The following is a 22,037-nucleotide window of genomic DNA, read 5'->3' on the forward strand; positions in this document are numbered from 1 at the left end:
CTACCTTTGCCAGGGAAACCAGAGGAACAACAATCTCACAGAACCCAGCCCCAGAAGAAACTCGATAGGGAAATTAAAACCCTGGTCAGAGAATGTTTTCAGAATTTAAAAACTAGACTTGGAAGGGAGCTAAAGGATGCATTAGACCCCCAGGACCAGTGACAGAATCTGTGAGATGAAGTCTTTGAAAGATAACGGCTAACGCTGACCTACCATCAGCTCTCTAATAAACTCTCACATGAACCAAACTGTGAGGGTTTAGTTGTTATTTCAAAAGAAAAACGATAGCTCTGCCACCATTTCCAGAGATGCTGGAGGCCTTGGGCAGAAGTGCTTGAGTTACAGTTAGCTGCCATTTAATTACTGTTTAGTAAGAGACTGGGACTCTAGAGATGACATCTTGGTAACCTTGTCTTTTGTAGTCCCCTATACTCCTAAAGGAGGTGGAGTATAACACAAATTAATTGGGCCGGGCGCGGTGGTTCACGCCTGTAATCCCAGCACTTTGGGAGGCCAAGATGGGCAGATCACGAGGTCAGGAGATCGAGACCATCCTGGCTAAAACGGTGAAACCCCGTCTCTACTAAAAATACAAAAATTAGCCGGGTGCAGTGGCGGGTGTCTGTAGTCCCAGCTACACGGGAGGCTGAGGCAGGAGAATGGCGTGAACCTGGGAGGCAGAGCTTGCAGTGAGTGGAGATCAAGTCACTGCACTCCAGCCTGGGCAACAGAGTGAGACTCCGTCTCAAAAAAAAAATAAAAAAAAATAAATAAATCAAAAAAAGAAATTGATTTACCCCCTTATTCAAATACATACTGGGTATCTACTATACACTAGGTGCTGCGCTAGACTCTGGGGCTATAATAATAATTGGAAAAAGGCCATGGTTCATGTTTTCATGGAATTTATTGTCTAGTGAGAGAAGACAGACAAGTATCACAGAATCACAGACATCAATGTCAAACAACCACCTCTGACCCGCGCTACGCAGAGAGGACACGGGCTCAAAGAGCTTGTAGCAGAGATCTGACCCAGACAGAAAAAGCCAAGATTAGAAGAGCTAATAGAGTTCTTTATGAGGTAAAGAATGGGTTGGTGAGGAGAGTATCTTCCAGGCAGCAGGAACAGCATTTGCTAAGACCTTTTGTCAAGAAAGATAACAATGTTTGAGGACCCAAAAGGTCAATGAGTGAAGAGTTCTATGGCAGAAGATAAAACTGAGGAGTAAAACAAAGTCTAGACCATGCAGCAGTCACAAGCCATGTTTAGAACTTTCAGGCAAAGGGGCGGGGGGAGAGAGAGAGAGAGAGAGTGTCAGAGGTGTGTGGGGGGAGGGGGTGAGAGTGAGAGAGAGAGAGAGATTTACACTTTGGAAAGTGCATTCTGGCTGCAGCTGGAGAGGAGACTGGACTGGAGGGGCCAGAGTGGATGGTGGGAGACTGCAGGCTGTGCAGTAGTACAGGTGAAAGGTAATGGAGGCATACATCAGAATGGAAATGTACACACACAGACAAATAGAAATAGCAGGAGAAATTGGCAGGAGTTGCCAGAGTTGGATATAAGGGTGAGGAAGAAAAGGAGGAACCAAGGTTTCTGCCTGGCGTCCTGGCTAGTGTAAAATAATGGAAAGTGGTTCCATTTGCAGAAAGCAAAGAGCATATCATGACTGGGATGGAAGACTGGTAGAAAAATGCATGGGCACGTAGAATGTGCTGTGAAAATGTACAGGAGGCAATTTCTGATATCAGAACTTATCTCCACTAAGAATAAAGTAAGAGAAAAAAGGGCCCAGGACTGAGCCTTTAGGAGCTCCAGCTTTTTGTGATGAGGTAGAGGAAGAGGAGCCTTCAAATGAGGTAAGAAGGAGCATTCAGAGAGGAATGAAGAAAACCAGGAGAAGGCTGTAATAACAAGATTCCTTTTCTGGAATCACCAGATGCTAAATGATCCCTTGTGTAAAATACTTTGTTCTTAACTAGTTATAGGAGAGGTTGTCCATGTAATGGTTAAAGCAGGACTTCTAAAACTACTCTGCCTGGGCTCCAATCTTAGCTCTTCCACTTGATGGCTGTGTCACATTAAGTTATTTAACCCCTCAGTTCCTCAGTTCCCTCATTTCTAAGATGGGAGAAGTTAGTGGGTCCTAATTCACAGGGTGGTGTCAGGATTAAATGAGTTAACTGAATAATATATTCAAAGTGCTTTGGAAGAGTACCTGCTTTGCAGTAATAGTCACTTGATATTAGCTATAATGATATTAACTATTATTATACATTGCTCTCCATTAAGAGAAGAATTACAGAATAAACATAATATAAAATGATATTTAAACTCTTTAAAATTAAAACAGGGAATTTCCTCAGATGGATCCAGAGGCTAAAACAAAACAAAACACAGGGAATTATATCTAAGTCGAGCTTAAGCCCAAAGGTCACAGTTGGGCAGGGTGGCTCATGCCTACAGTCCCAGCACTTTGGGAGGCAGAGGTGGGGGGATCACTTGAGCCCAGGAGTTCGAGGATGCAGTGAGCTATGATGGCGCCATTGCACTCCAGCCTGAGCAACAGAGCGAGATACTGTCTCAAAACAAACAAACAAAAAACACCTCCCACGCCTGGCAACCAAGGTCATACTGAGGCAGCCAGTGCTCATTTCTAATGCTGCCAACACTTACCAGCTTTTGATGGACAAAGACCATATCGCTAAGCCTTCTTGAAACTTAGTGCAGTGCATTCGATCCAGAAGGACACTTACTTACTGACACTTATCAACATATGCTAATGCAGTGGTCCCCAACCTTTTTGGCCCCAGGGACTGGTTTCATGGAAGACAATTTCTCCATGGGTCGTGGGCAGGGGGCTGGTTTCAGGATGAAACTATTCCATCTCAGATCATCAGGCATTAGCTTCTCACAAGGAGCACACAACCTAGATCCCCCACATGTGCAGTTCACAATAGGGTTTGTGCTCCTATGAGAATCTAATGCTGCAGCTGATCTGATAGGAGGCGGAGTTCAGGGGTAACGTTCACTTGCCCCCACTCACCTCCTGCTGTGAGGCCTGGTTCCTAACAGGATATGGACTGCTACAGGTACACGGCCAAGGGTTGGGGACCCCAGTGCTAATGAATGCCTACTGAAAAACACTGCTTTTTCAGTGTGCATATTCCAGTGGCTTTCGTACTAATTCCCTCTCCAATTCATTTAAGTATGCCCATCTTCTAAAACCCAATTCAAGTCCTAACTGTGTGTTTTTTTTTTTTTTTTTTTAGATGGAGTCTCGCTGTTTTTGCCCAGGCTTGAGTGCAGTTGTGGGTGCAATCTTGGCTCACTGCAACCTCCGCCTCCCATGGTCAAGTGATTCTCGTGCCTTGGCCTCCCGAGTAGCTGGGATTACAGGCATGCACCACCACGCCCGGCTAATTTTTGTATTTTTAGTAGAGATGGGGTTTCTCCATGTTGGTTAGGCTGGTCTTGAACTCCTGACCTCAAGTGATCCACCCACCTTGGCCTCCCAAAGTGCTGGGATTACAGGTGTGAGCTACCACGCCCGGCCGCATTCATTTTTCTTTTTTTTTTTTGAGATGGAGTTTTGCTCTTGTTGCCCAGGCTAGAGTGCAATGGCACAATCTCGGCTCACTGCAACCTCCGCCTCCTGGGTTCAAGCGATTCTCCTGTCTCAGCATCCCAAGTAGCTTGGATTACAGGTGTTTGCCACCACGCCCGGCTAATTTTTTGTATTAATAGAGATGGGTTTTCACCATGCTGGTCAGGCTGGTCTGGAACTCCTAACCTCAGGTGATCCACCCGCCTCGGCCTCCCAAAGTGCTGGGATTACAAGCGTGAGCCACCACGCCCAGCCCTCATTCATTTTTTAACTCATTTCTTTAACTCCTTCATTCATTCTTTCTTCTTTAACCATGCCAATCTAAAGTGATCTCTGAACTCTGAAGGTAGTACTTATTATTTTACCATCCAACTGATGCTTAATGTTGCATCATTTGCATTTTCAACACATATTTCAGACATTACTGAAATCCACATTTCATTGCCTGACAGTTTTCGAGGCTCTGGAAATAAAGAGATGTATAAAATAAGATTCCTATCATGAAGGAGTTCCCACTCTAGAAGAGAAGACAGAGAGTAAACCAATAACCAGAACACCATGGTGCTTTGAATACAATACACACTTTGTATATTACAATGAAGAAGGCAATCAGTAATCAGTGGAAAGACTCATCAGAGGAGGTTGTACTTGACTGGCACCCTGAAGGATAAGTGGGAGCTAACCAGGCAATGTATGTGTGTGTTGGGGGTGGGGCAGAGCAAGAAATGAAGGGAAGGGCATTTAAGGCAGAATAAAATACTGTATTTGTGTGCAGTCCAACTGTGGAGCCAAGTCTTGTAAACAGCATATGGGAGGGATCTAGTCTTTGTTTCTGGAAACTCACTCTTCCGCTTTCCAATATAACTTAGTACAGAGCACACAGATATTCAGTGAATATACTTGTTTTATGTATAAATTAATTTAATTAGTTGTGTGCAAAAGGAAACATTTAGGTGATGTTTTCTGGCAATGTGCTGAGAAAAACAGAACTGCCTCAATATACTGTTATAGTAAATCTATATGATGAAATACTACATAGCCATTAAAAATGATGCTAAAAAGTTTTAAAGGGCATTGATAAAATACTTAAGACATTATGGTATACGAAAAAGCTGTAAGGACTGTGCTGTCCACTATGACCACTAGGAACTGGTTGCTGGAACTTGAAATGTGGTTAGTCTGACTTGAGATATGCTGTAAGTATAAACTGGATTTAGAAGGCTTGGTATGAAAAAAGAGAATGTAAAATATTTATTAATCATCTTTAAAATGTTGATTACATGTCTACAAGACATTTTGGATATACAACTTGGATTTTATTTGAATTAAATAAAATATATTATTAAAATTAGCTTACCTGTTTATTTTTAGCTTTTTAAAAATGTGACTGCCAGAATATTTAAATTTATATGTATGGCTCATATTATATTTCTATTGAAAAGTGTTGGTACAGATGGTAAGATCTGAATTAGAAAAGAAACACAAGGAAAACTGACTAACACAACAGTGATTTTTTTGTGCCTGAATTATGGAGCTATTGTTTCCCTTCTGTATATTTTTACAACTTCCAATTTTTATTCATCGAGCACATACTACTTTATAATCAAAAGGAGTAAACAGAAATAAAGAAGACCCAAGTAAAAACAATGGGAAAAGAGATCTCAATTTGGTTCAGAGACTTGGTTGCTGGAGTCAGGGAGAGGTGGGGCCGGGATACCCAAGTGCCTTTCTGTCACCAGTACAGGGTTAGTGCACAAAGGATGTTGGCCAGCTGTTCTCCATCCTGACAGGAGGCAGAAAAAAGTGGAAATGGGTGTTAACCGCAGGAGGGGGCCTGTGAGTTAAATGTAGGGAAGAATTTCCTGAAGTGAGGGTGTTTAAACTCTGGAATGAGTTATGGAAGAAGCCTGGTCCCCTAAGGTCTTTTAAAATACTACGGATACCCATATGCCTTGTGTGTTCCTGTCTAGAGGCAAGGAGATGACTCGTCAAGGTTCTTCTGAAACAGCTATCTTAGAGTAAATAACTCCAATAAAACTTTCTTTTTCATTTAGTTTTGACTAGGCTTAACTTTTCATATTAGGGGTGCTGGCCTGCAAGAAATGCTCTCAAAAGCAAGCCTATCTGATATAGCTACCTTAAGTAGGACTCTTGAGACTTCAAAGGCAATATTATTTGATCTAAATTTAAAAACCAACGTCAGCTAGACAACATGCTTTTTACTTCCCTAGAGGGTCATCTGCCAGATTTCAGTTCTGAATTCAGCATAAGGATGATGGACAGAAGGGAAGAGGGTAGATCTGCTTCTAAAAAGTGAGGCTTTGTAAAGATTTAAATACTAGATACTGCCTCATTTTCAAGGGTAAGTGGTTTGGTGTAAAAGCAGAACTACCATATCATTACTTGATTTTAAGGAAAGTAGATTGGCTCACTTATTTTAAATTTTCATTATTCTCAGTTTACTGAAAACACATTTTCCTAAAATGTGTCAAATTTCTTAGGTATTTTCTTCTTCTAATACTTTTATTTAAAGCTATAGCTTGATTCTATTTACCAAAAGGAGCAGAAGACTACATTATAAATAGGTCAGCAGAAGGACTATTTGGATATTTTACCACTAAAGTGAGATGGCCTCACATAAAGCCACGAGTTACTTCTCCCAACATTCAACACTGGTGTTTGTTAAACACTAAAAAGTACTCTGGAGAAATATTCTAGCATGCTGTTGAACAGCCAAAGATACTTCTCAGTGCTCCACCCTTACTAAGGTCACTGAGATTGATTCTGTCTCTTTAAAAATGGCTTGCCTGGTCCTGAAACAAAATAAGTCAGCCCAACGTTGCCCTCCATCATTGTACCAGACTACACACTAATGATGGGCCTCAGGTTGTAAGTCCCAAACGACAGCGAGAGTGAACAATGTATAGGAATATTTTTGCAAGTCATGTCCTTCAAAATTTTTAATTTATCTTATCTATAAATTAGATTAGAAACTTAACAACTGTTGACTAAGCAAAGGCAGGGAAAATCTTACACTTTTGAATCTTCCTTTGTCTCCTGAACAATGCTATATGCCAAAGAGATGCTTAATGCATTGTCAAATCCAAAATAATACTTAATAATACTTTGTACAGTTCATTTCAGTTTATAAACCACTTTGACGAACATTATCTCATTTGGCCTACAAAAACTATGGTTGGGAAATAATAGTATTATTGGGAAATAATACCACTAGTTTCCCAGTAACGGGTGATATTAACTCCATTTAAAGAACTGATATTCAGCTGGGCATGGTGGCTCACACCTGTAATCTCAGCACTTTGGGAGGCCGAGGCGGGCAGATCACGAGGTCAGGAGTTCGAGACCAGCCTGGCCAACATGGTGAAAACCCGTCTCTACTAAAAATACAAAAATTAGCTGGGCGTGGTGGTGCATGCCTATACTCGCAGCTACTTGGGAGGCTGAGGCAGAAGAATCGTGTGAACCCGGGAGGCGGAGGTAGCAGTGAGCTGAGATCGCACCACTGCACTCCAGCCTGGGTGATAGAGCGAGACTCCGTCTCAACAAAACAAAACAAAAACAAAACAAAACAACTGATACTCAAAAACAAACTTATGAAAATTAAGTGATAGAGCTGAAACTGGAACCCGTATTTTCTGATTCCCAAATCTAGTGCTCCTTCCTCTGTGTTACACTACCTTGCATGAAGGTGTTACATAGTTTAAGCTCTATAATCAGGAAAAATTAAACTTAGGATAAAAAATTCTATGAAAAAAACAGGACAGATGGCTTTGAAATCTTGCTTTTATCTTATTCTTATTTCTTCTTGTTCAGAAAAAAGAGCATGCCATTACAGGAAGTGTTCCACAAACACTAAGGGTAAATATACTTTAGGCCACTCACCCAACCCACGTGCTTTCTTCTTCCGTGTTCCTGTTTCTCAACCAATGAAGTTGAAATGTGATCATTTTTGTTTCTTTCAGTCTTAAAGTTCTTAAATTCTTCCCAAAGTTTTATGACTTTTAGTTTCCTCCCTCTTGGAGGTAAACGGGGTAGAATAAACAACCACGAATGTTTCCACCAGGCCTGCTGCCTAATTTTGCAGTGTATCTTTCCAGCGCTCTGGATTTGACTCTGGTGGGTTTCCCTGAGGAAGGTAGGAGGCACTAGAATAGAGGTAGCACAGAGACAGGAGGGCAGGGGAAGGGCAGAGAAGGAAGAGAATGGCCATCACCCAATAAAGGGCACTGTGATATGGTAAAAAGAATATGGGATTAGGAGTCAGATAATCTGGGTTTCTGGTCCCAGTTCCATCACTTAGTATCATGTGATCTTGGCAAGTCGCTTGGCACTGTGAGTCTCAGTTTTTTGGTTTGTAAAATAGTGGTCATTCTTCTTATCCAGCTACCCTCACAGGGTTCTTGCAAGCTTAAGTAAAAACATAGAAAGTTTTGCAAGTAAGAGATTTTATTATTCCTAACCTCTAATTATGGGTGAGAGTTACCTAAGAAGGCAGGCACCAAAAAAAGTTTGTAGGCAAACAGATTTGTAGGGTACTTCTCTCTAAGGCCTCAGAGTGCTCTTATAAAGGACTTGGGGTAAGTGAGAGGTAGACACATGGTAAATCTTCTGTACCATTAAGGTACAAGACAGCAGGAGCCAAAATATGAACAAGAGCCATATTCTATACCAAGCTGTCAGATGACTATAGATATCAAAGTAAAAACACCTATAGCAAAGGATGCATTTGATTTTAAAAAGATATAGACAGTAAATACGATTCATTTATTCATTATAAAAGCTACCGCTTGTTAAGTATTACTAAGTGCTAGGCAGTATGCTAGGTACTTACATATTTAATTCTTTTTTTTTTTTTTTTTTTTGAGACGGAGTCTTGCTCTGTCGCCCGGGCTGGAGTACAGTGGCCGGATCTCAGCTCACTGCAAGCTCCGCCTCCCGGGTTTACGTCATTCTCCTGCCTCAGCCTCCCGAGTAGCTGGGACTACAGGCGCCTGCCACCTCGCCCGGCTAGTTTTTTGTATTTTTAGTAGAGACGGGGTTTCACCGTGTTAGCCAGGATGGTCTCGATCTCCTGACCTCGTGATCCGCCCATCTCAGCCTCCCAAAGTGCTGGGATTACAGGCTTGAGCCACCGCGCCCGGCTACATATTTAATTCTTATGACCACACTGTTAGGTAGGCACTATTACCCTCATTTTATAGGTAAAGGGATTGAGGCAGGTAGCTTAAACTTGTTTGAGGTCACAGAGGCAGTAAATGGTGGTGTTGGTATTCAAATTCATAGTCCTAGTCTTTCCACCTAACTGGGCCACTGTTTCTTAACCTACTTGGTCCTATACCCCAATCCTCACGTGGTCAAATTCTTCTTGTGCGCCAGGTCCACTCTCCACTGAAATGTTATCTCCTTAGTAAAGGCTTGTCTACACCCCTCACACCGGGAACTAAAGGGCTTCCTCTTTGAATGTTCAAAATAACTTACCTACTTTTCTTATAGCATGTCATACTTTTTACTTTTTTCAGTACATGTTGCTTGTTCCTATTTCACTACCTTAATTAGACTGTAAGCTCCTTGAACACAAGCTCAAGGAGCATATTCCATGAGTAGAACAGCTCAGATAGCTTCTTCATTCCCTTCTCTAGCCTCCCTGGCTTCCGTAATGCCAGGCTGGGACCACAGAGATGAGTAAGACGTGGTCCCCAGACCCAAGCTGCTCAAAAGCCTAGTGGGTAAGACTAGGCAGAGAAGTGACTCTAAGCTACTGAGAGAATACCTACTTATCTCTGTATCCGCCACTGTGGTGTTGAGTGAGTGAATGAATGAGGTAGGATATGAGCTGGATCTCGAAGTGAGAGCAACATCTGGATAGGGCAGAGGAAGGGGCAAGCTATTCTGGTTAGTGGGAACTTCCCTAAGTAAAGAACGGAGGTCACAAAGGAGAGTGCTATACCTGGGGGTCAGTTGAGAAAAGGTGGGGGAGTGGTGGAGGGACAAAATCGAGGCACTGTCTCAGGACCTGGATGCTGGGGCCCCATCACACAGTCCATTCACAGCAACCTCAGTACATAATCTCTTCCACTCAGTTCTAAACTCATCGTCTTCCAGGCAGCCATCAGGCAGCAGCTTGCGTGCACATTCTTCAGCACCCACATCAGCTGTGCATGTGCATGTCAATCTGAGTCTCGGATCACTTTGCAGGCAATAGTAAAAGAAAAACGGGATGTTTAAATGACATTCTGGTGACTTTTAATCAAAGTATTCAAGAGCACAGATTCTAAGCTGAAATTCTGCTTTTCAAAATTGTGTTGCTTGGCAGTTACGACTAGGTTATAATCTTAGGATGAAAAAATGGGCACTCCTTTTGGAAAGACCTGGCATAAATCACTGAGAGCTGTGCCCCGTGCAACTGTGTTCATAGAAAATAGGGGTTCATTTTAGGATTAATCAGGTTATCATTCTCATATTAGCTAAGAATTCCATAATGTGCAAGAAAAAGAGTTACTTTATTAAAAGGATTTTTATCACAGCTTTTCTTTACAAAATAAAACAAAACAAGCTGTCACATAACTTTGAAGCTTACCATAAGGAGGAATTCAGTGAATGCACTGATCCTCAGCCAGTATAAAATCCTCAACACCAAAAGAACATACAGCAGTCTGCCTCCACAGGGACCAATCTGTGAATGGTAACAACCACACAGAAAATGGAAGTGTTTTGCTTTACAAAAGATGTAAGAGCCTCCCTTAGGAACCCGAGTTTTTTTACCCTTTGCCCTAAGGAGCAAAGGCTTGAGAGGTAACTCCTCACTCCATGGCTGCTCTCGGAAATTCTCAGATTTCCTCTGAGACTCAAAGTGCTTGTTCCGGCTTTGTTTAGCTTTGTGACTTCCAGTCTGGCTTCCTGCCGTGATCTTCACTTGGAACTGATATGTAGCATTCATTTTGCAGTGCTTTGCATCTACTTTAGCAGCCTTTTTTACATTACAGTACCATAAAGTGGCACATTCTTGTTCACTCAGTGTTTATGTGCTTGGCACAGCTGGCACAGAGGGGCACTACATTTATAAATGTATGAGCTTGGAGCTTAATGGGTTTGCTACATCAGTGCCAGGACACCTAGATTCTAGTTTTATTGCTACAGGTTCATGGGTCAATTATGCCTGGAAAGTCAATTAATTTCTCCATACCTTAGAACTGAGAGTTGCTGGAAATCACAGTGTTTTAGGAGCAGGGCAGTCAGGCTGCAATGAGGAAGCATTTATACATAAATAATTTGAGTAAATTGTCTACAGACATCTCAGAAGAAAAGGACCTACTCTCTAAGGTTCCAGTAATTTGTTGTCATTTGTTTCTCATTCCAAATGCTTTTTCATTTCTAATTTCATATTTGTAATTTTGTATTCTTTTTCTTAAAAGGGATTGCCAAGGAACCACAAAGCCCAGATTCTCCCCATTCTTAAAATGAATTTGCATTCCAGCCAAGGTATGTATTCATTGCCAATAAAGCTGCTGTGTTCATAAAGCTGCTTTTCTTTTTTTTTTTTTTTTATTATACTTTAAGTTCTAGGGTACATGTGCATAACGTGCAGGTTTGTTACATATGTATACTTATGCCATGTTGGTGTGCTGCACCCATCAACTCGTCAGCACCCATCAATTCATCATTTATATCATGTATAACTCCCCAATGCAATACCTCCCTCCTCCCCCCTCCCCATGATAGGCCCCAGTGTGTGATGTTCCCCTTCCCGAGTCCAAGTGATCTCATTGTTCAGTTCCCACCTATGAGTGAGAACATGCGGTGTTTGGTTTTCTGTTCTTGTGATAGTTTGCTAAGAATGATGGTTTCCAGCTGCAGCCATGTCCCTACAAAGGACGCAAACTCATCCTTTTTTATGGCTGCATAGTATTCCATGGTGTATATGTGCCACATTTTCTTAATCCAGTCTGTCACAGATGGACATTTGGGTTGATTCCAAGTCTTTGCTATTGTGAATAGTGCCGCAATAAACATACGTGTGCATGTGTCTTTGTAGTAGAATAATTTATAATCCTTTGGGTATATACCCAGTAGTGGGATGGCTGGGTCATATGGTACATCTAGTTCTAGATCCTTGAGGAATTGCCATACTGTTTTCCATAATGGTTGAACTAGTTTACAATCCCACCAACAGTGTAAAAGTGTTCCTATTTCTCCACATCCTCTCCAACACCTGTTGTTTCCTGACTTCTTAATGATTGCCATTCTAACTGGTGTGAGATGGTATCTCATTGTGGTTTTGATTTGCATTTCTCTGATGGCGAGTGATGATGAGCATTTTTTCATGTGTCTGTTGGCTGTATGAATGTCTTCTTTTGAGAAATGTCTGTTCATATCCTTTGCCCACTTTTTGATGGGGTTGTTTGTTTTTTTCTTGTCTATTTGTTTGAGTTCTTTGTAGATTCTGGATATTAGCCCTTTGTCAGATGAGTAGGTTGCAAAAATTTTCTCCCATTCTGTAGGTTGCCTGTTCACTCTGATGGTAGTTTCTTTTGCTGTGCAAAAGCTCTTTAGTTTAATTAGATCCCATTTGTCAATTTTGGCTTTTGCTGCCGTTGCTTTTGGTGTTTTAGACATGAAGTCCTTGCCCATGCCTATGTCCTGAATGGTACTACCTAGATTTTCTTCTAGGGTTTTTATGGTGTTAGGTCTAACATTTAAGTCTCTAATCCATCTTGAATTAATCTTCATATAAGGGGTAAGGAAAGGATCCAGTTTCAGCTTTCTACTTATGGCTAGCCAATTTTCCCAGCACCATTTATTAAATAGGGAGTCCTTTCCCCATTTCTTGTTTCTCTCAGGTTTGTCAAAGATCATGAGGCGATGAGGTGAGGATGGTGGTAGGAAAGAAGGAAGAGACAGAGCACATTCTACACAGAGGAACAGTGAGCGCGACCACTCAGACAGGAAAGAGCTTATTCACATCACTACACAGAGGCCACTACAGCGACAGGACGTGAGAGTGGAAAGGGAGTAGTATCAGATGAGGCACAGGCCAAGCAGACTGTGGAAAAAAACTTGGATTTTACTCTTGCCACTGAAGCTGAGAGTGATTAAGATCTAGTTAACATTTAAAAAGATCACTCTGGCTACTATGGAGAGTGGACCGAGGCAGGACAAGAGGGAAATCAGGGAGACAAATTGCACTGGTGCAGCTGTTTGGGGAAGAAAAGGTGGTGGCTTGGACTGGAGTGGCAATAGCAGAGATGGGAAGTGAACAGATTGATACGTATTTTGCAGTTAGTGATGACAGGGCTTGCTGATGAATAAGATTAGCTCCGATGTGAGTGAAGAAAAGAAGGGGATCAAGGATGATTCCCCGGTTTGAGCAACTGGGTAGACAGGGTCCCATTAGCTGAAAGGAATTGTGCTGGTGGAAGGAGGGTGTTAGCTGTGTTGAGGCTGAGATACTTGTAATACTCCCAGGGGCAGAGTCAAGTAGGCCCCTGGCTATCCAGAGTGTACAGGAGAGGCTTACGCTGAAAACAAAACTTTGGGAGTCATAAGCATATATGGCTTTCAAAGCGATGGGAATGGGTGAGAACACTTAAGAAGGGGGTAGAGAGGAGGCAGAGGAGGACAGAAAAAAAGAGGAGTAGAGAGAGAAAAAGGGAAGAGGGCCTAAGATGGGGCCATGGAAAAACTAGAAGCAGGAAAGCCAGGAGAGGGCAGCCCTGTGGAAGACAACAAGGAAAAGTGTTTCAGGAAGGCAGGAATGGCCAGCAAGGCCAGGTGACATTGAACAGGGTAAGGATGAAAAGTGACCTTTGGGTTTGGGCCCATGTTTAGAATTCAGTAGGCACCAAAAAATCAGACTGGAGCAAGTAAACAAGGAATTGCAAAAATAGAACAGAAACAGACCTGTAAGCATTGTAGAAATTAAATCAGTAGTTAAAAATCTACACTCTCCCCAGCAACAAACAAAAAACACTAGTTTTTTTCTAGGTTCTACCATACCTTTAAGACAGAGATATTTCCTCCTATCTGTTCTAGAGAATAGGAAAGAAGGAAAAGATCCTCAGTTTATTTTATGAAGCTCTTATAACCTCATCATGTTTGGTCAATTCGAACCAAAATAAGACAAGGATTTTATGTGAAAGAAAAACTGAAGGCCAGTCTCATTTCAGTTTGCAGATGGAGACATTCTAAAATAATAGCCAAGGAACCCAATAATGTAGGAAAAAATAACACATCATGACCAGGAGGCAAAGATGGTTTAACATTAGAAAAATGTAGTGTTACCTCAATAGATTCAGAATAAACATGGTAAAATTCAAAATACACACATTCATGATTGAAAAACAACTCTTAGTAAGCTAAGAATAGAAAAATTATTCCTTTTGCTAATGCAGGATATCTACCCAAATCTACAATAAATATAATACTTAATGGTGAAAAATTAGAAGCATTCTCTTTGAAGTCAGAAGACAAGGATATCCACTATCACTGCTCCTTTTCTGTAATAAAACATAGTAAGACAAGAAAAATAATGAAGTTATAAAAATAGAAACAATACCATTATTCACTGAAAATATGATTGTATACACAAAGAATTCAAGAGAACTGAAACAAACTATTGTAACTGTTAGCAAGGTTGCCAGAACACACTCTCAAAATACTAAAAATCAGTGCTATTCCTGTATACCAGCCACAAAATGTTAACTATTATAATAAAAAAATTTACAACAGCAACCAAAACTGTAAGCTAATATGACTAAGTACATCTAATAAAAGATGCATAGACCCTTATGTAGAAAATTATAAACTTCACGGAGGTATGTTTAAAAAAAGCAAGCGATATAACATGTTCATAGTTAGGAAGACCCAATGTCATAAAGCTGTGAAATCACTCAAAGACTCAAGTCAAGAAAAGCAAAGAGTTTTGAAGAAGAGCCTTACGTAGAAGCTTTTCTCTAACAGATATCAAGAAAGCTGGAGGTATTTTCCTTTTCCCTTCCTATGAAGAAACATGGCTTAGGAGTTAACACTTTTGGCTCTCTCCATCCTCTCACTCTCTCAGAGGAGGGGGGGACTTTTCTGATTGGTGAATTTAGAGGGCAAAATAGCAACTGGGTATTCTTGGCTCAGCCCTATCTGGGCTCCTGCAGAGAAGTCACCTGATCACTGCCTGCCAATTAGTTAAGGGTCTGTCTCTGTAGGGAAAGCCTGTGGCTCTCCAGTTTACATTGTGATTATGAGGATAAGTTTAATTTTGAGTGATATCTTTGCAAGCCCATTTTATTACAGATCGAAAGCCCCATTTTCCAAGCAGCTTTATCAGTAGTATAATGGACATTTTGATTTTTATTTCATTCTCAAATCTCAACAGGACTTTTAGAAATTACATCTTACAATAATTAAAAATGTGATACTAATCGATGGCTAGCCAAATAAAGCAACAGAACAGACTAGGGAGCCTGGAAATGGATCTCTATGGATAAGTGAACTTGGTTTACAAAAGAGATGCCATTATCATCAGTGGAGAAAAGACAGACACTTCAGTAAATGGTACAGGGACAACCTGTTATCTGCACTGAGCAAGATTCATTGAGTGTAATTAATTAGTGTTGTAGGTTGCCAATTTTCTCATTATTTTAGGTTATTTACCATTGTGTTAGAAAACCTCTTCATGAATTCTATGCCTTGTTTCCAACTGGACCACAAATCTCTTGGGGACAGGGCTTAAGCCTTCTCGTCTCTCTCCAGAGCGCCTATCACAGAACTTTACACAGAGACAAGCTACATAAATGCCTGCTAGCTCACTTTCATTATTCTTACTAATTTACATTAAAACTTAATTCCTCTCTCATATTCCTGAAGGCATCCGGGTCCATATCAACACCAAGTTTTAATAATTATTTTAATGTTTTGAGTGGAATTCTTTAAATAGTTGTGTATTTGCTTAACAACAGTTGTGTATTTGAGTCCTATCTAAGACCAGACATCTGAAACTTGCTGTTTTGAAAATCAAAGTAAAGACCAACCATAGTTTTTTTTACTTTTCTGAAGGCACATCAGCAGAGGAAATCAAATTTCAGAGAGGTAGAATTTCAAATCCACACAGCAGATGATGAGAAAAATACCTGGAATCAGAAGCTAGTGCTGCCCCCAGCAGGCTAACTCTACAGGCCTGCTTTCCAGTCATGTGATTTTGTAAGTTGCTGCCCACTACCCAAGGATTCAAACGTCAAGAATTACTGAACGGATACAGCCAACAGCTTTCCATTTAGGTCAAGTGAATGAATCTAATATCTTCTTTGTATCAGACTTCCCCTCTCCCCTTCTCTTTTTAAAAGGTCCAGGTCTATCCTGATGGAGCAGTTTCAGCAGCAGCTTGCCCTCACGGTTCAACAGGTACTGACAAATACAAGAAACATTTCAGAATGTACCTGCTGGTCTCAAACTAAGTCCTGACCCCCTGACCTATTCCTTATCTGCTTTCTTCCTTTAATGCTCACAGTCATGGATCTTGATGCTCATTCCATAATCAGGCCCTTCACCTGTTCTTTGGAAAGGTCCAAGGGGCTCTGGGTCTCCCTTACCATGAATCATACTGGCTTTCAGTTTGTCTCAGCAGTGCCCTCAAGGGCTCCTTGCTCAGCCACCTTCCCAAAGTTCAAGCAATATCCTCTTGGCTCCTCCTCCTCCAAGAGGGCTATATCCTCCTTAGCCAGACAGGAGCTTAGATCTCCCCAAGTGTGATGGTGCCTTTCATTTTCCTCCGATATCTCATTACAGAAGAAAACTCAGAAGCAGGTATGGAGCAATGTGGAAGTCAGAAAAGATTTTCAGGATCATTATCCACATTACAGTTTCTGGTTATCAGAGATAAAGGTACTCACCACCTGACCATTAGTCCATGCTCCATGAAGTTTTTCAGGTTGGGAAGGGTTTGCCGCAAGTCTGGAGTCCCCAGTCCATGTTGGTATCTTAGCTGTGAAGGTGAAAAAACAGAATTAAAGATATTTTGGCAGATTATAAGCTTCGGAAAAATGAACCATTAAACATGTTATTTTTTTTTTGAACTCTAAAAGAGGAAATGTAAATGTATGATACTATTATCAGCCTCACAGTACTGTCCACTTACTGGGTATTTGACATATAGATAAGCATGTGTATGAATATGCACAACCACTTAAATTACGATGGTATTTAAGGTAGCCTCTTCATCTACTTACTGTTCTCTTGCCCCCTAAACTTAGAGAAGACTAAGAGTGACCAACTGTGGAATCAGGATATTTCAAAGACCCCTGTATCTAGCCTTCTTTTCTACCCCCAGACCCTGGTAGGGTTTGCTAACACCAATTTCAGGGACATATACCAGAAAACCAGTGCTTCTTTTTAGATATTGCCAGCTTCCCTTCAGCCCCTCTCTTTTGTATAAACAAGGGTAAAGACCATCTTGTATTCATCTCTGACTCCAATAGTGCCTGGCATAGTGCTGGTACTTAGTCAATGCGTATTAAACAAATAAATTGCAACTCACTTTTGACAGAGGCTGTGCTCTGTGTTTCTCTTGAGTCTCTAACGTTCCTCTTTGTCCAGACCAGAGCACACAGCTGGAGAGGTGGTATAGGGAAACTGCTGGCTTATGGGCGAGACCTGCCCTTTGTTTGATTTATTTCTGCTAGAGGCCAATTTTCTAAAGTTAAGTGTCTTTCTGAGTGCTTTGGATAACTTGCTAATGGTTTTCATCTGTCTGCTCTTCACTTCCTTAAACTGTGTCTCCGAATATCACCATTTGCTTCCCTAACTGACCATAACGGAGAGCCGAGGTAAGTGGATGTGCATATTCACACACATGCTCATCCACATATCAAACACACAGTAAGTGGACAACACAGCTCTGCAAAATGTGTTTTTCAAATGACATATTACACATGAAGAAAGTTTATAGACTTTATAAAATGTATGTCAGTGTACAAATGTGAAGAGGCATCAGTCTTAAAGTTTAACTCTTTTAGCACTTAAATTTAAGAGTGGCTAAGTCAAACTTTTAAATATATCCCTCTTTTAAAAAAGAAAACCACAAATCATGTGAATAGAAAGCAGGCCTTCAGAGTTAGACAACAGGGGGCATAAAAAAACACCTACTAAAAACAGTCAGTTTTCTTTTGTTTGACTCTAGTATTCAACTGATTTTTCTCTGCTTGACTGATACTGAGAGAGAAAGAGTTCACTCTCACTGATTACGGGCTTTTTAAGAAAAACCTCTAAACCTAACAGGGTCTCCTGAATGGTCTGAATGAATACACATACAAAGTAAGGAGGTAGAAACATACTACATTAAAACTAAAAGGTATCTTGAATATTATTTCAGCCAATCCTTTTCTTTTGCAGATGGGAAAACTGAACCCCAGAAAGGAGAATTATATTATTCAGGGCCACATGGTTCAATGGCAAAGATGTTACCGGCCAGGGCCTGTTTTTCACAAACCATGCTACTCTCTACCATCTATCCCAAAGTCTGAGAAGAAAACTGGTAACAATACTTGAGAAAGCAGAAGGAAAACAGTTTTTTCCTTTTTCAAACTCAGCTTGGTGACCTAAATCACCTCCTGAGATTTGCTGACCTTGAATTATAAGATCTACCCCCATATTAAATGACATCATTTCTTATATTAACATAAATGCATTTTTCCATACATTGATAAAAGCAAAATGGCTGATATCCCAACATGACATTCCTGAATTCATTGTTTCAATAAGAAGTGAAATTGTTTACACATGGCATGGAAATTTTACCTGTGATTCATAGTGAAAAATATTAAACATCAAGGGAAAAAGAAAACCATACTGAAATAACACTAAGCTATGTGTCTCCCAGTGAGTACACAGACAATTGCCTGCCCCAGGTTCCACAGTGGAAGATGGGTGTGCAACTGTTTTCAGAGAACACAGTGAAAATTTCTCTCCAAGTCTGATTTTAACCAAAAAAAGAAAAATGTGGGAATTTGAAGCCTCCGTCTGGGTCTTAACTCTCCATTTGCTGCATAGCACTACTTTTTTAAAAATCATAAAATCTTTGAATTTTATAATTAAAAGAGACCCTGGAGATCATCTTTCCAACCTTCTTCCTCTTATAAATGAAGAACTAAGGCCCAGGAGGACAAGAGCATCCTGCCCAAAGTTACAGGGATGATAAGGGACAAAGCCAAGGCTAGAACCTCTTAATAACAGCTCCAAAATCTACTGTATTACCCTTTTAATTTTCCATCTAGAGAACTCAAAAATAAATGCATACATAACACATACATTATTATTAATAAAGTATAAGTATGGTTTAAGAAGTCTAAACCACTGTAAGATTTATTAAAAAAAAAAAAAAAAAAGTTCTCTGCTCTACTATCTACCCCAAACTCTGAGAACACCTTTTAGCTGTTTTTTCACCTTCATATTTCTAAACAATATGCTTATATTAAGATTTTTTATTCTTCCTTCTTCCCCAGTTAAGAGACATTATGTACTACGCTCCCACCATGAAAGATGAGAATTTAGCACTCTAACACCACTTTGCTCTCACACAAACATTTTATCCCCTTTCCCGTACATTATCTACTGGCTTTTTCTGAAAGAGTATGAGAACTTGACTCTACTCTCCCACACATAGTTCCCTTCCTCATCTTCTCAATACATTCAATATCACATTTTAAATTAAATCAACATTTAGTGTTTACCTCATTATACCTACATAAATACTGTTCGCTGCTGAGCCATGTAATGTATTATTCCTTTCTTGCACTTGTTTGTTTCACTGGAAGTGATAACTGCCATTTTTTCTACCAGTTGAGTTTTTCTATGTACTTGTCACTAGAAACTCCCCAAACTCTGACAAAAATCTTAAAAACTGGTCAGGCGTGGTGGCTCACACCTGTAATCCCAGCACTTTGGGAAGCCGAGGTGGGTGGCATTTCAGACCAGTCTGGGCAACATGGTGAAACACTCTCTCTACCAAAAATACAAAAAATTATCCGGGCATGGTGGTGCATCCCTGGGGTCCCAGCTACTCAGGAGGCTGAGGTGGGAGGATCACTTGAGCCTGGGAGGTTGAGGCTGCAGTGAGCTGAGATTGTGCCACTGCACTCTAGCCTGGGTGATAAGAGTGAGATCCTGTCTCAAAAAAATAAAAAAATAAAATAAAAAAAAACCTTAAAATTCTTCTCAATCATAACTAAGCACACCATAAAATTGATCAAGTCCATTTTGTTCTTAGAGATGTATTTCCTGAAGCCTCCTCTCTCTGTTTCAGCCTGAATTGGCTGCTAGCTAGGCCTGCTGCATTATCTTCCTACAAGCTTCTTTAGTCATCATGCTGGAAATTTTGTTTACTTTTCTCCTGTGCTGAAGCTGTTATTTCCTAGATTGTCTTTTTTCTTGATCTACTGCCTCATCTTGGTGGAGTGTATCCTATAATTTCTTTCTGGGAAAGGATAGCATGGGAGGTTAACTTTTATGACACCCTGAATATTTCAAAATATAACTATTCCATTCTCACACTTGAATGACAGTTTGCCTAGGTATAGATTTCAAGGCTGCAAATACTTTTTCTTAGGTAGTTCCAAAGTATTTCTTTACTGCCATTTAGAAACCTGTTAAAATTCTGGTTCCTGGATCTTTTGAATGTAAGCCGGTTCTTCTCTCTGGAAGCTTTAGGACTTTCTTCTTTAACCTTAGTATTCTAACATTTTATAGTGATAAGCCTTCATTTAGATCTTTCATTCATCATTTTCAGTCTGTTTTCATTCCCTGGGCCGAGCACTTAGTACAGCCTTTCAATATGAATACTTTCATTGCCTAATTCTGAACATTTTCTTCTATTATTATTATTTTGTCTCCTCCTCCTTCTTCATTTTACCCTCTGGATTTTTTTTTCACTTTATTTTAGACTTTTTTTTTTTTTTTTTTAAATATTAGAGGCTTTCCTTTAATATCTAGTAATCTTTGGCTGTTAGTTTATCTTTACAAGTGAGACTGTGAGACTCTAAAAAGCTGTGAAGGAAGTCTGCCTTGGCAGTACCTGACTGGCTGTGGGGGAAGGGTTCACTGTAGAATGAGTAGATGGAAATCCAGTCTTTCGACGGGGAAAGGTTAGTACTACAGTCCCAGTACCTCTCATTGCTGCCTCTGTTTTTTCCCAGAAAGAACCCTTCAATTTTCTGTCTTGAGGCATAATCTGGATCTTATTTGGGGTGTAAAGTTGGAAAAGGTAGTTGGGGAACTCTGTGTCAGTATGTTACACTTTCACTTAATCACCTTTTGGTAAGGCACCTTCCTTCTAGTTCCCAGTATATCAAGCAGTTTAGGTTCAGAGCTTCTTGGGCTCAATCTTTTTCAGCAAGTAAACCTTCATTTTCCCGCTAGGGCATGGGGGAACATAGTTATTGGCAGCAGAGAGTGGGAAAAATGAACTGGGAGTGTTACTTCTCTTTCTCTATAGACTGTCAACCTACCCTCCTATGTTTAGCTCTGTATATTGTCCCTAAACTTCATGAGGTACTCGGTACCACCACATCCTTCTGGAGTCTGTGGTTTGGATTCTATTGCTTCTTAAAGGCTTCTGCCAAGTCACGTTTATCACTCATTCGTTTACTTGCTATTTGCTAAATTTTCTTGGTCTTGTCTGTTCTTTTCATCCTTGTGAATTTAAAATTTTTAAATTATTTAACCTTATTATTAGCATTTTAGCAGAGAAGTGACAAACATTCAGGCAGGTAGATTGCTTGAGATGAGGCGTTCGAGACCAGCCTATCCAACATGGTGACACCCTGTCTCTACTAAAAATACAAAAATTAGCCAGGTGTGGTGGCGTGCACCTCCCAGCTACTCGGGAGGCTGAGGCATGAGAATCACTTGAACCTGGGTGACGGAGGTTGCACTCAGCCGAGATTGTGCCACTGCACGCTAGCCTGGGCAAAGGAGACTGTCTCCAAGCAGAGTCCCATATATATATAGCATTTTATATATAAAAAACCAGCTTTTCATTATTGGCTAACTCCTCTTCTGATAGCTTTTTACACAGTACTCACTACTCTGGCAGAAAGCAGTTTCTTAACTCTATGTCTCTCTCTAGGCATTCTGTATCTCATGTTTTATCTATTCTCAAAGAACCAACAGAAGTTCCATTCTCCATTGAAAGCTCTCTGATTACTCTAGGTAAGTCGCCATTTTACGCTTGACCCTAAACTACTCCCTATGCCACTTTTCCATTTGTTCTTCTTGGAAAGCCTTAACTAACTAGATAGGTACTTGATAAATACTTGGTAATTAACAACTTAAATACAGTTTAGGAAAAAATGAGAGGCATCACGACACAGTAGGATAGGCTTAAATGCAGAAGAGCTGGGTTTGAATACCAGTACTGTCCCTTATTAGTTG

The 22,037-nt window shown here is 40.5% G+C and overlaps 1 protein-coding gene across 2 annotated transcripts in view; it reads right to left on the reverse strand.

Annotated features, from left to right (window-relative positions):
* Positions 1-22,037, reverse strand: part of UVRAG (UV radiation resistance associated) — a 335,339-nt gene that overhangs the window by 12,131 nt on the left and 301,171 nt on the right. For both annotated transcript variants that reach the window (XM_030917811.1, XM_010366787.1), the window contains one exon: positions 16,505-16,596. In XM_030917811.1, the coding sequence (XP_030773671.1) occupies positions 16,505-16,596 (92 nt within the window). The remainder of the gene's footprint in view (positions 1-16,504; positions 16,597-22,037) is intronic.

Source organism: Rhinopithecus roxellana, chromosome 15 (genome assembly GCF_007565055.1).
Source record: "Rhinopithecus roxellana isolate Shanxi Qingling chromosome 15, ASM756505v1, whole genome shotgun sequence".
Lineage (NCBI taxonomy): Eukaryota > Metazoa > Chordata > Mammalia > Primates > Cercopithecidae > Rhinopithecus > Rhinopithecus roxellana.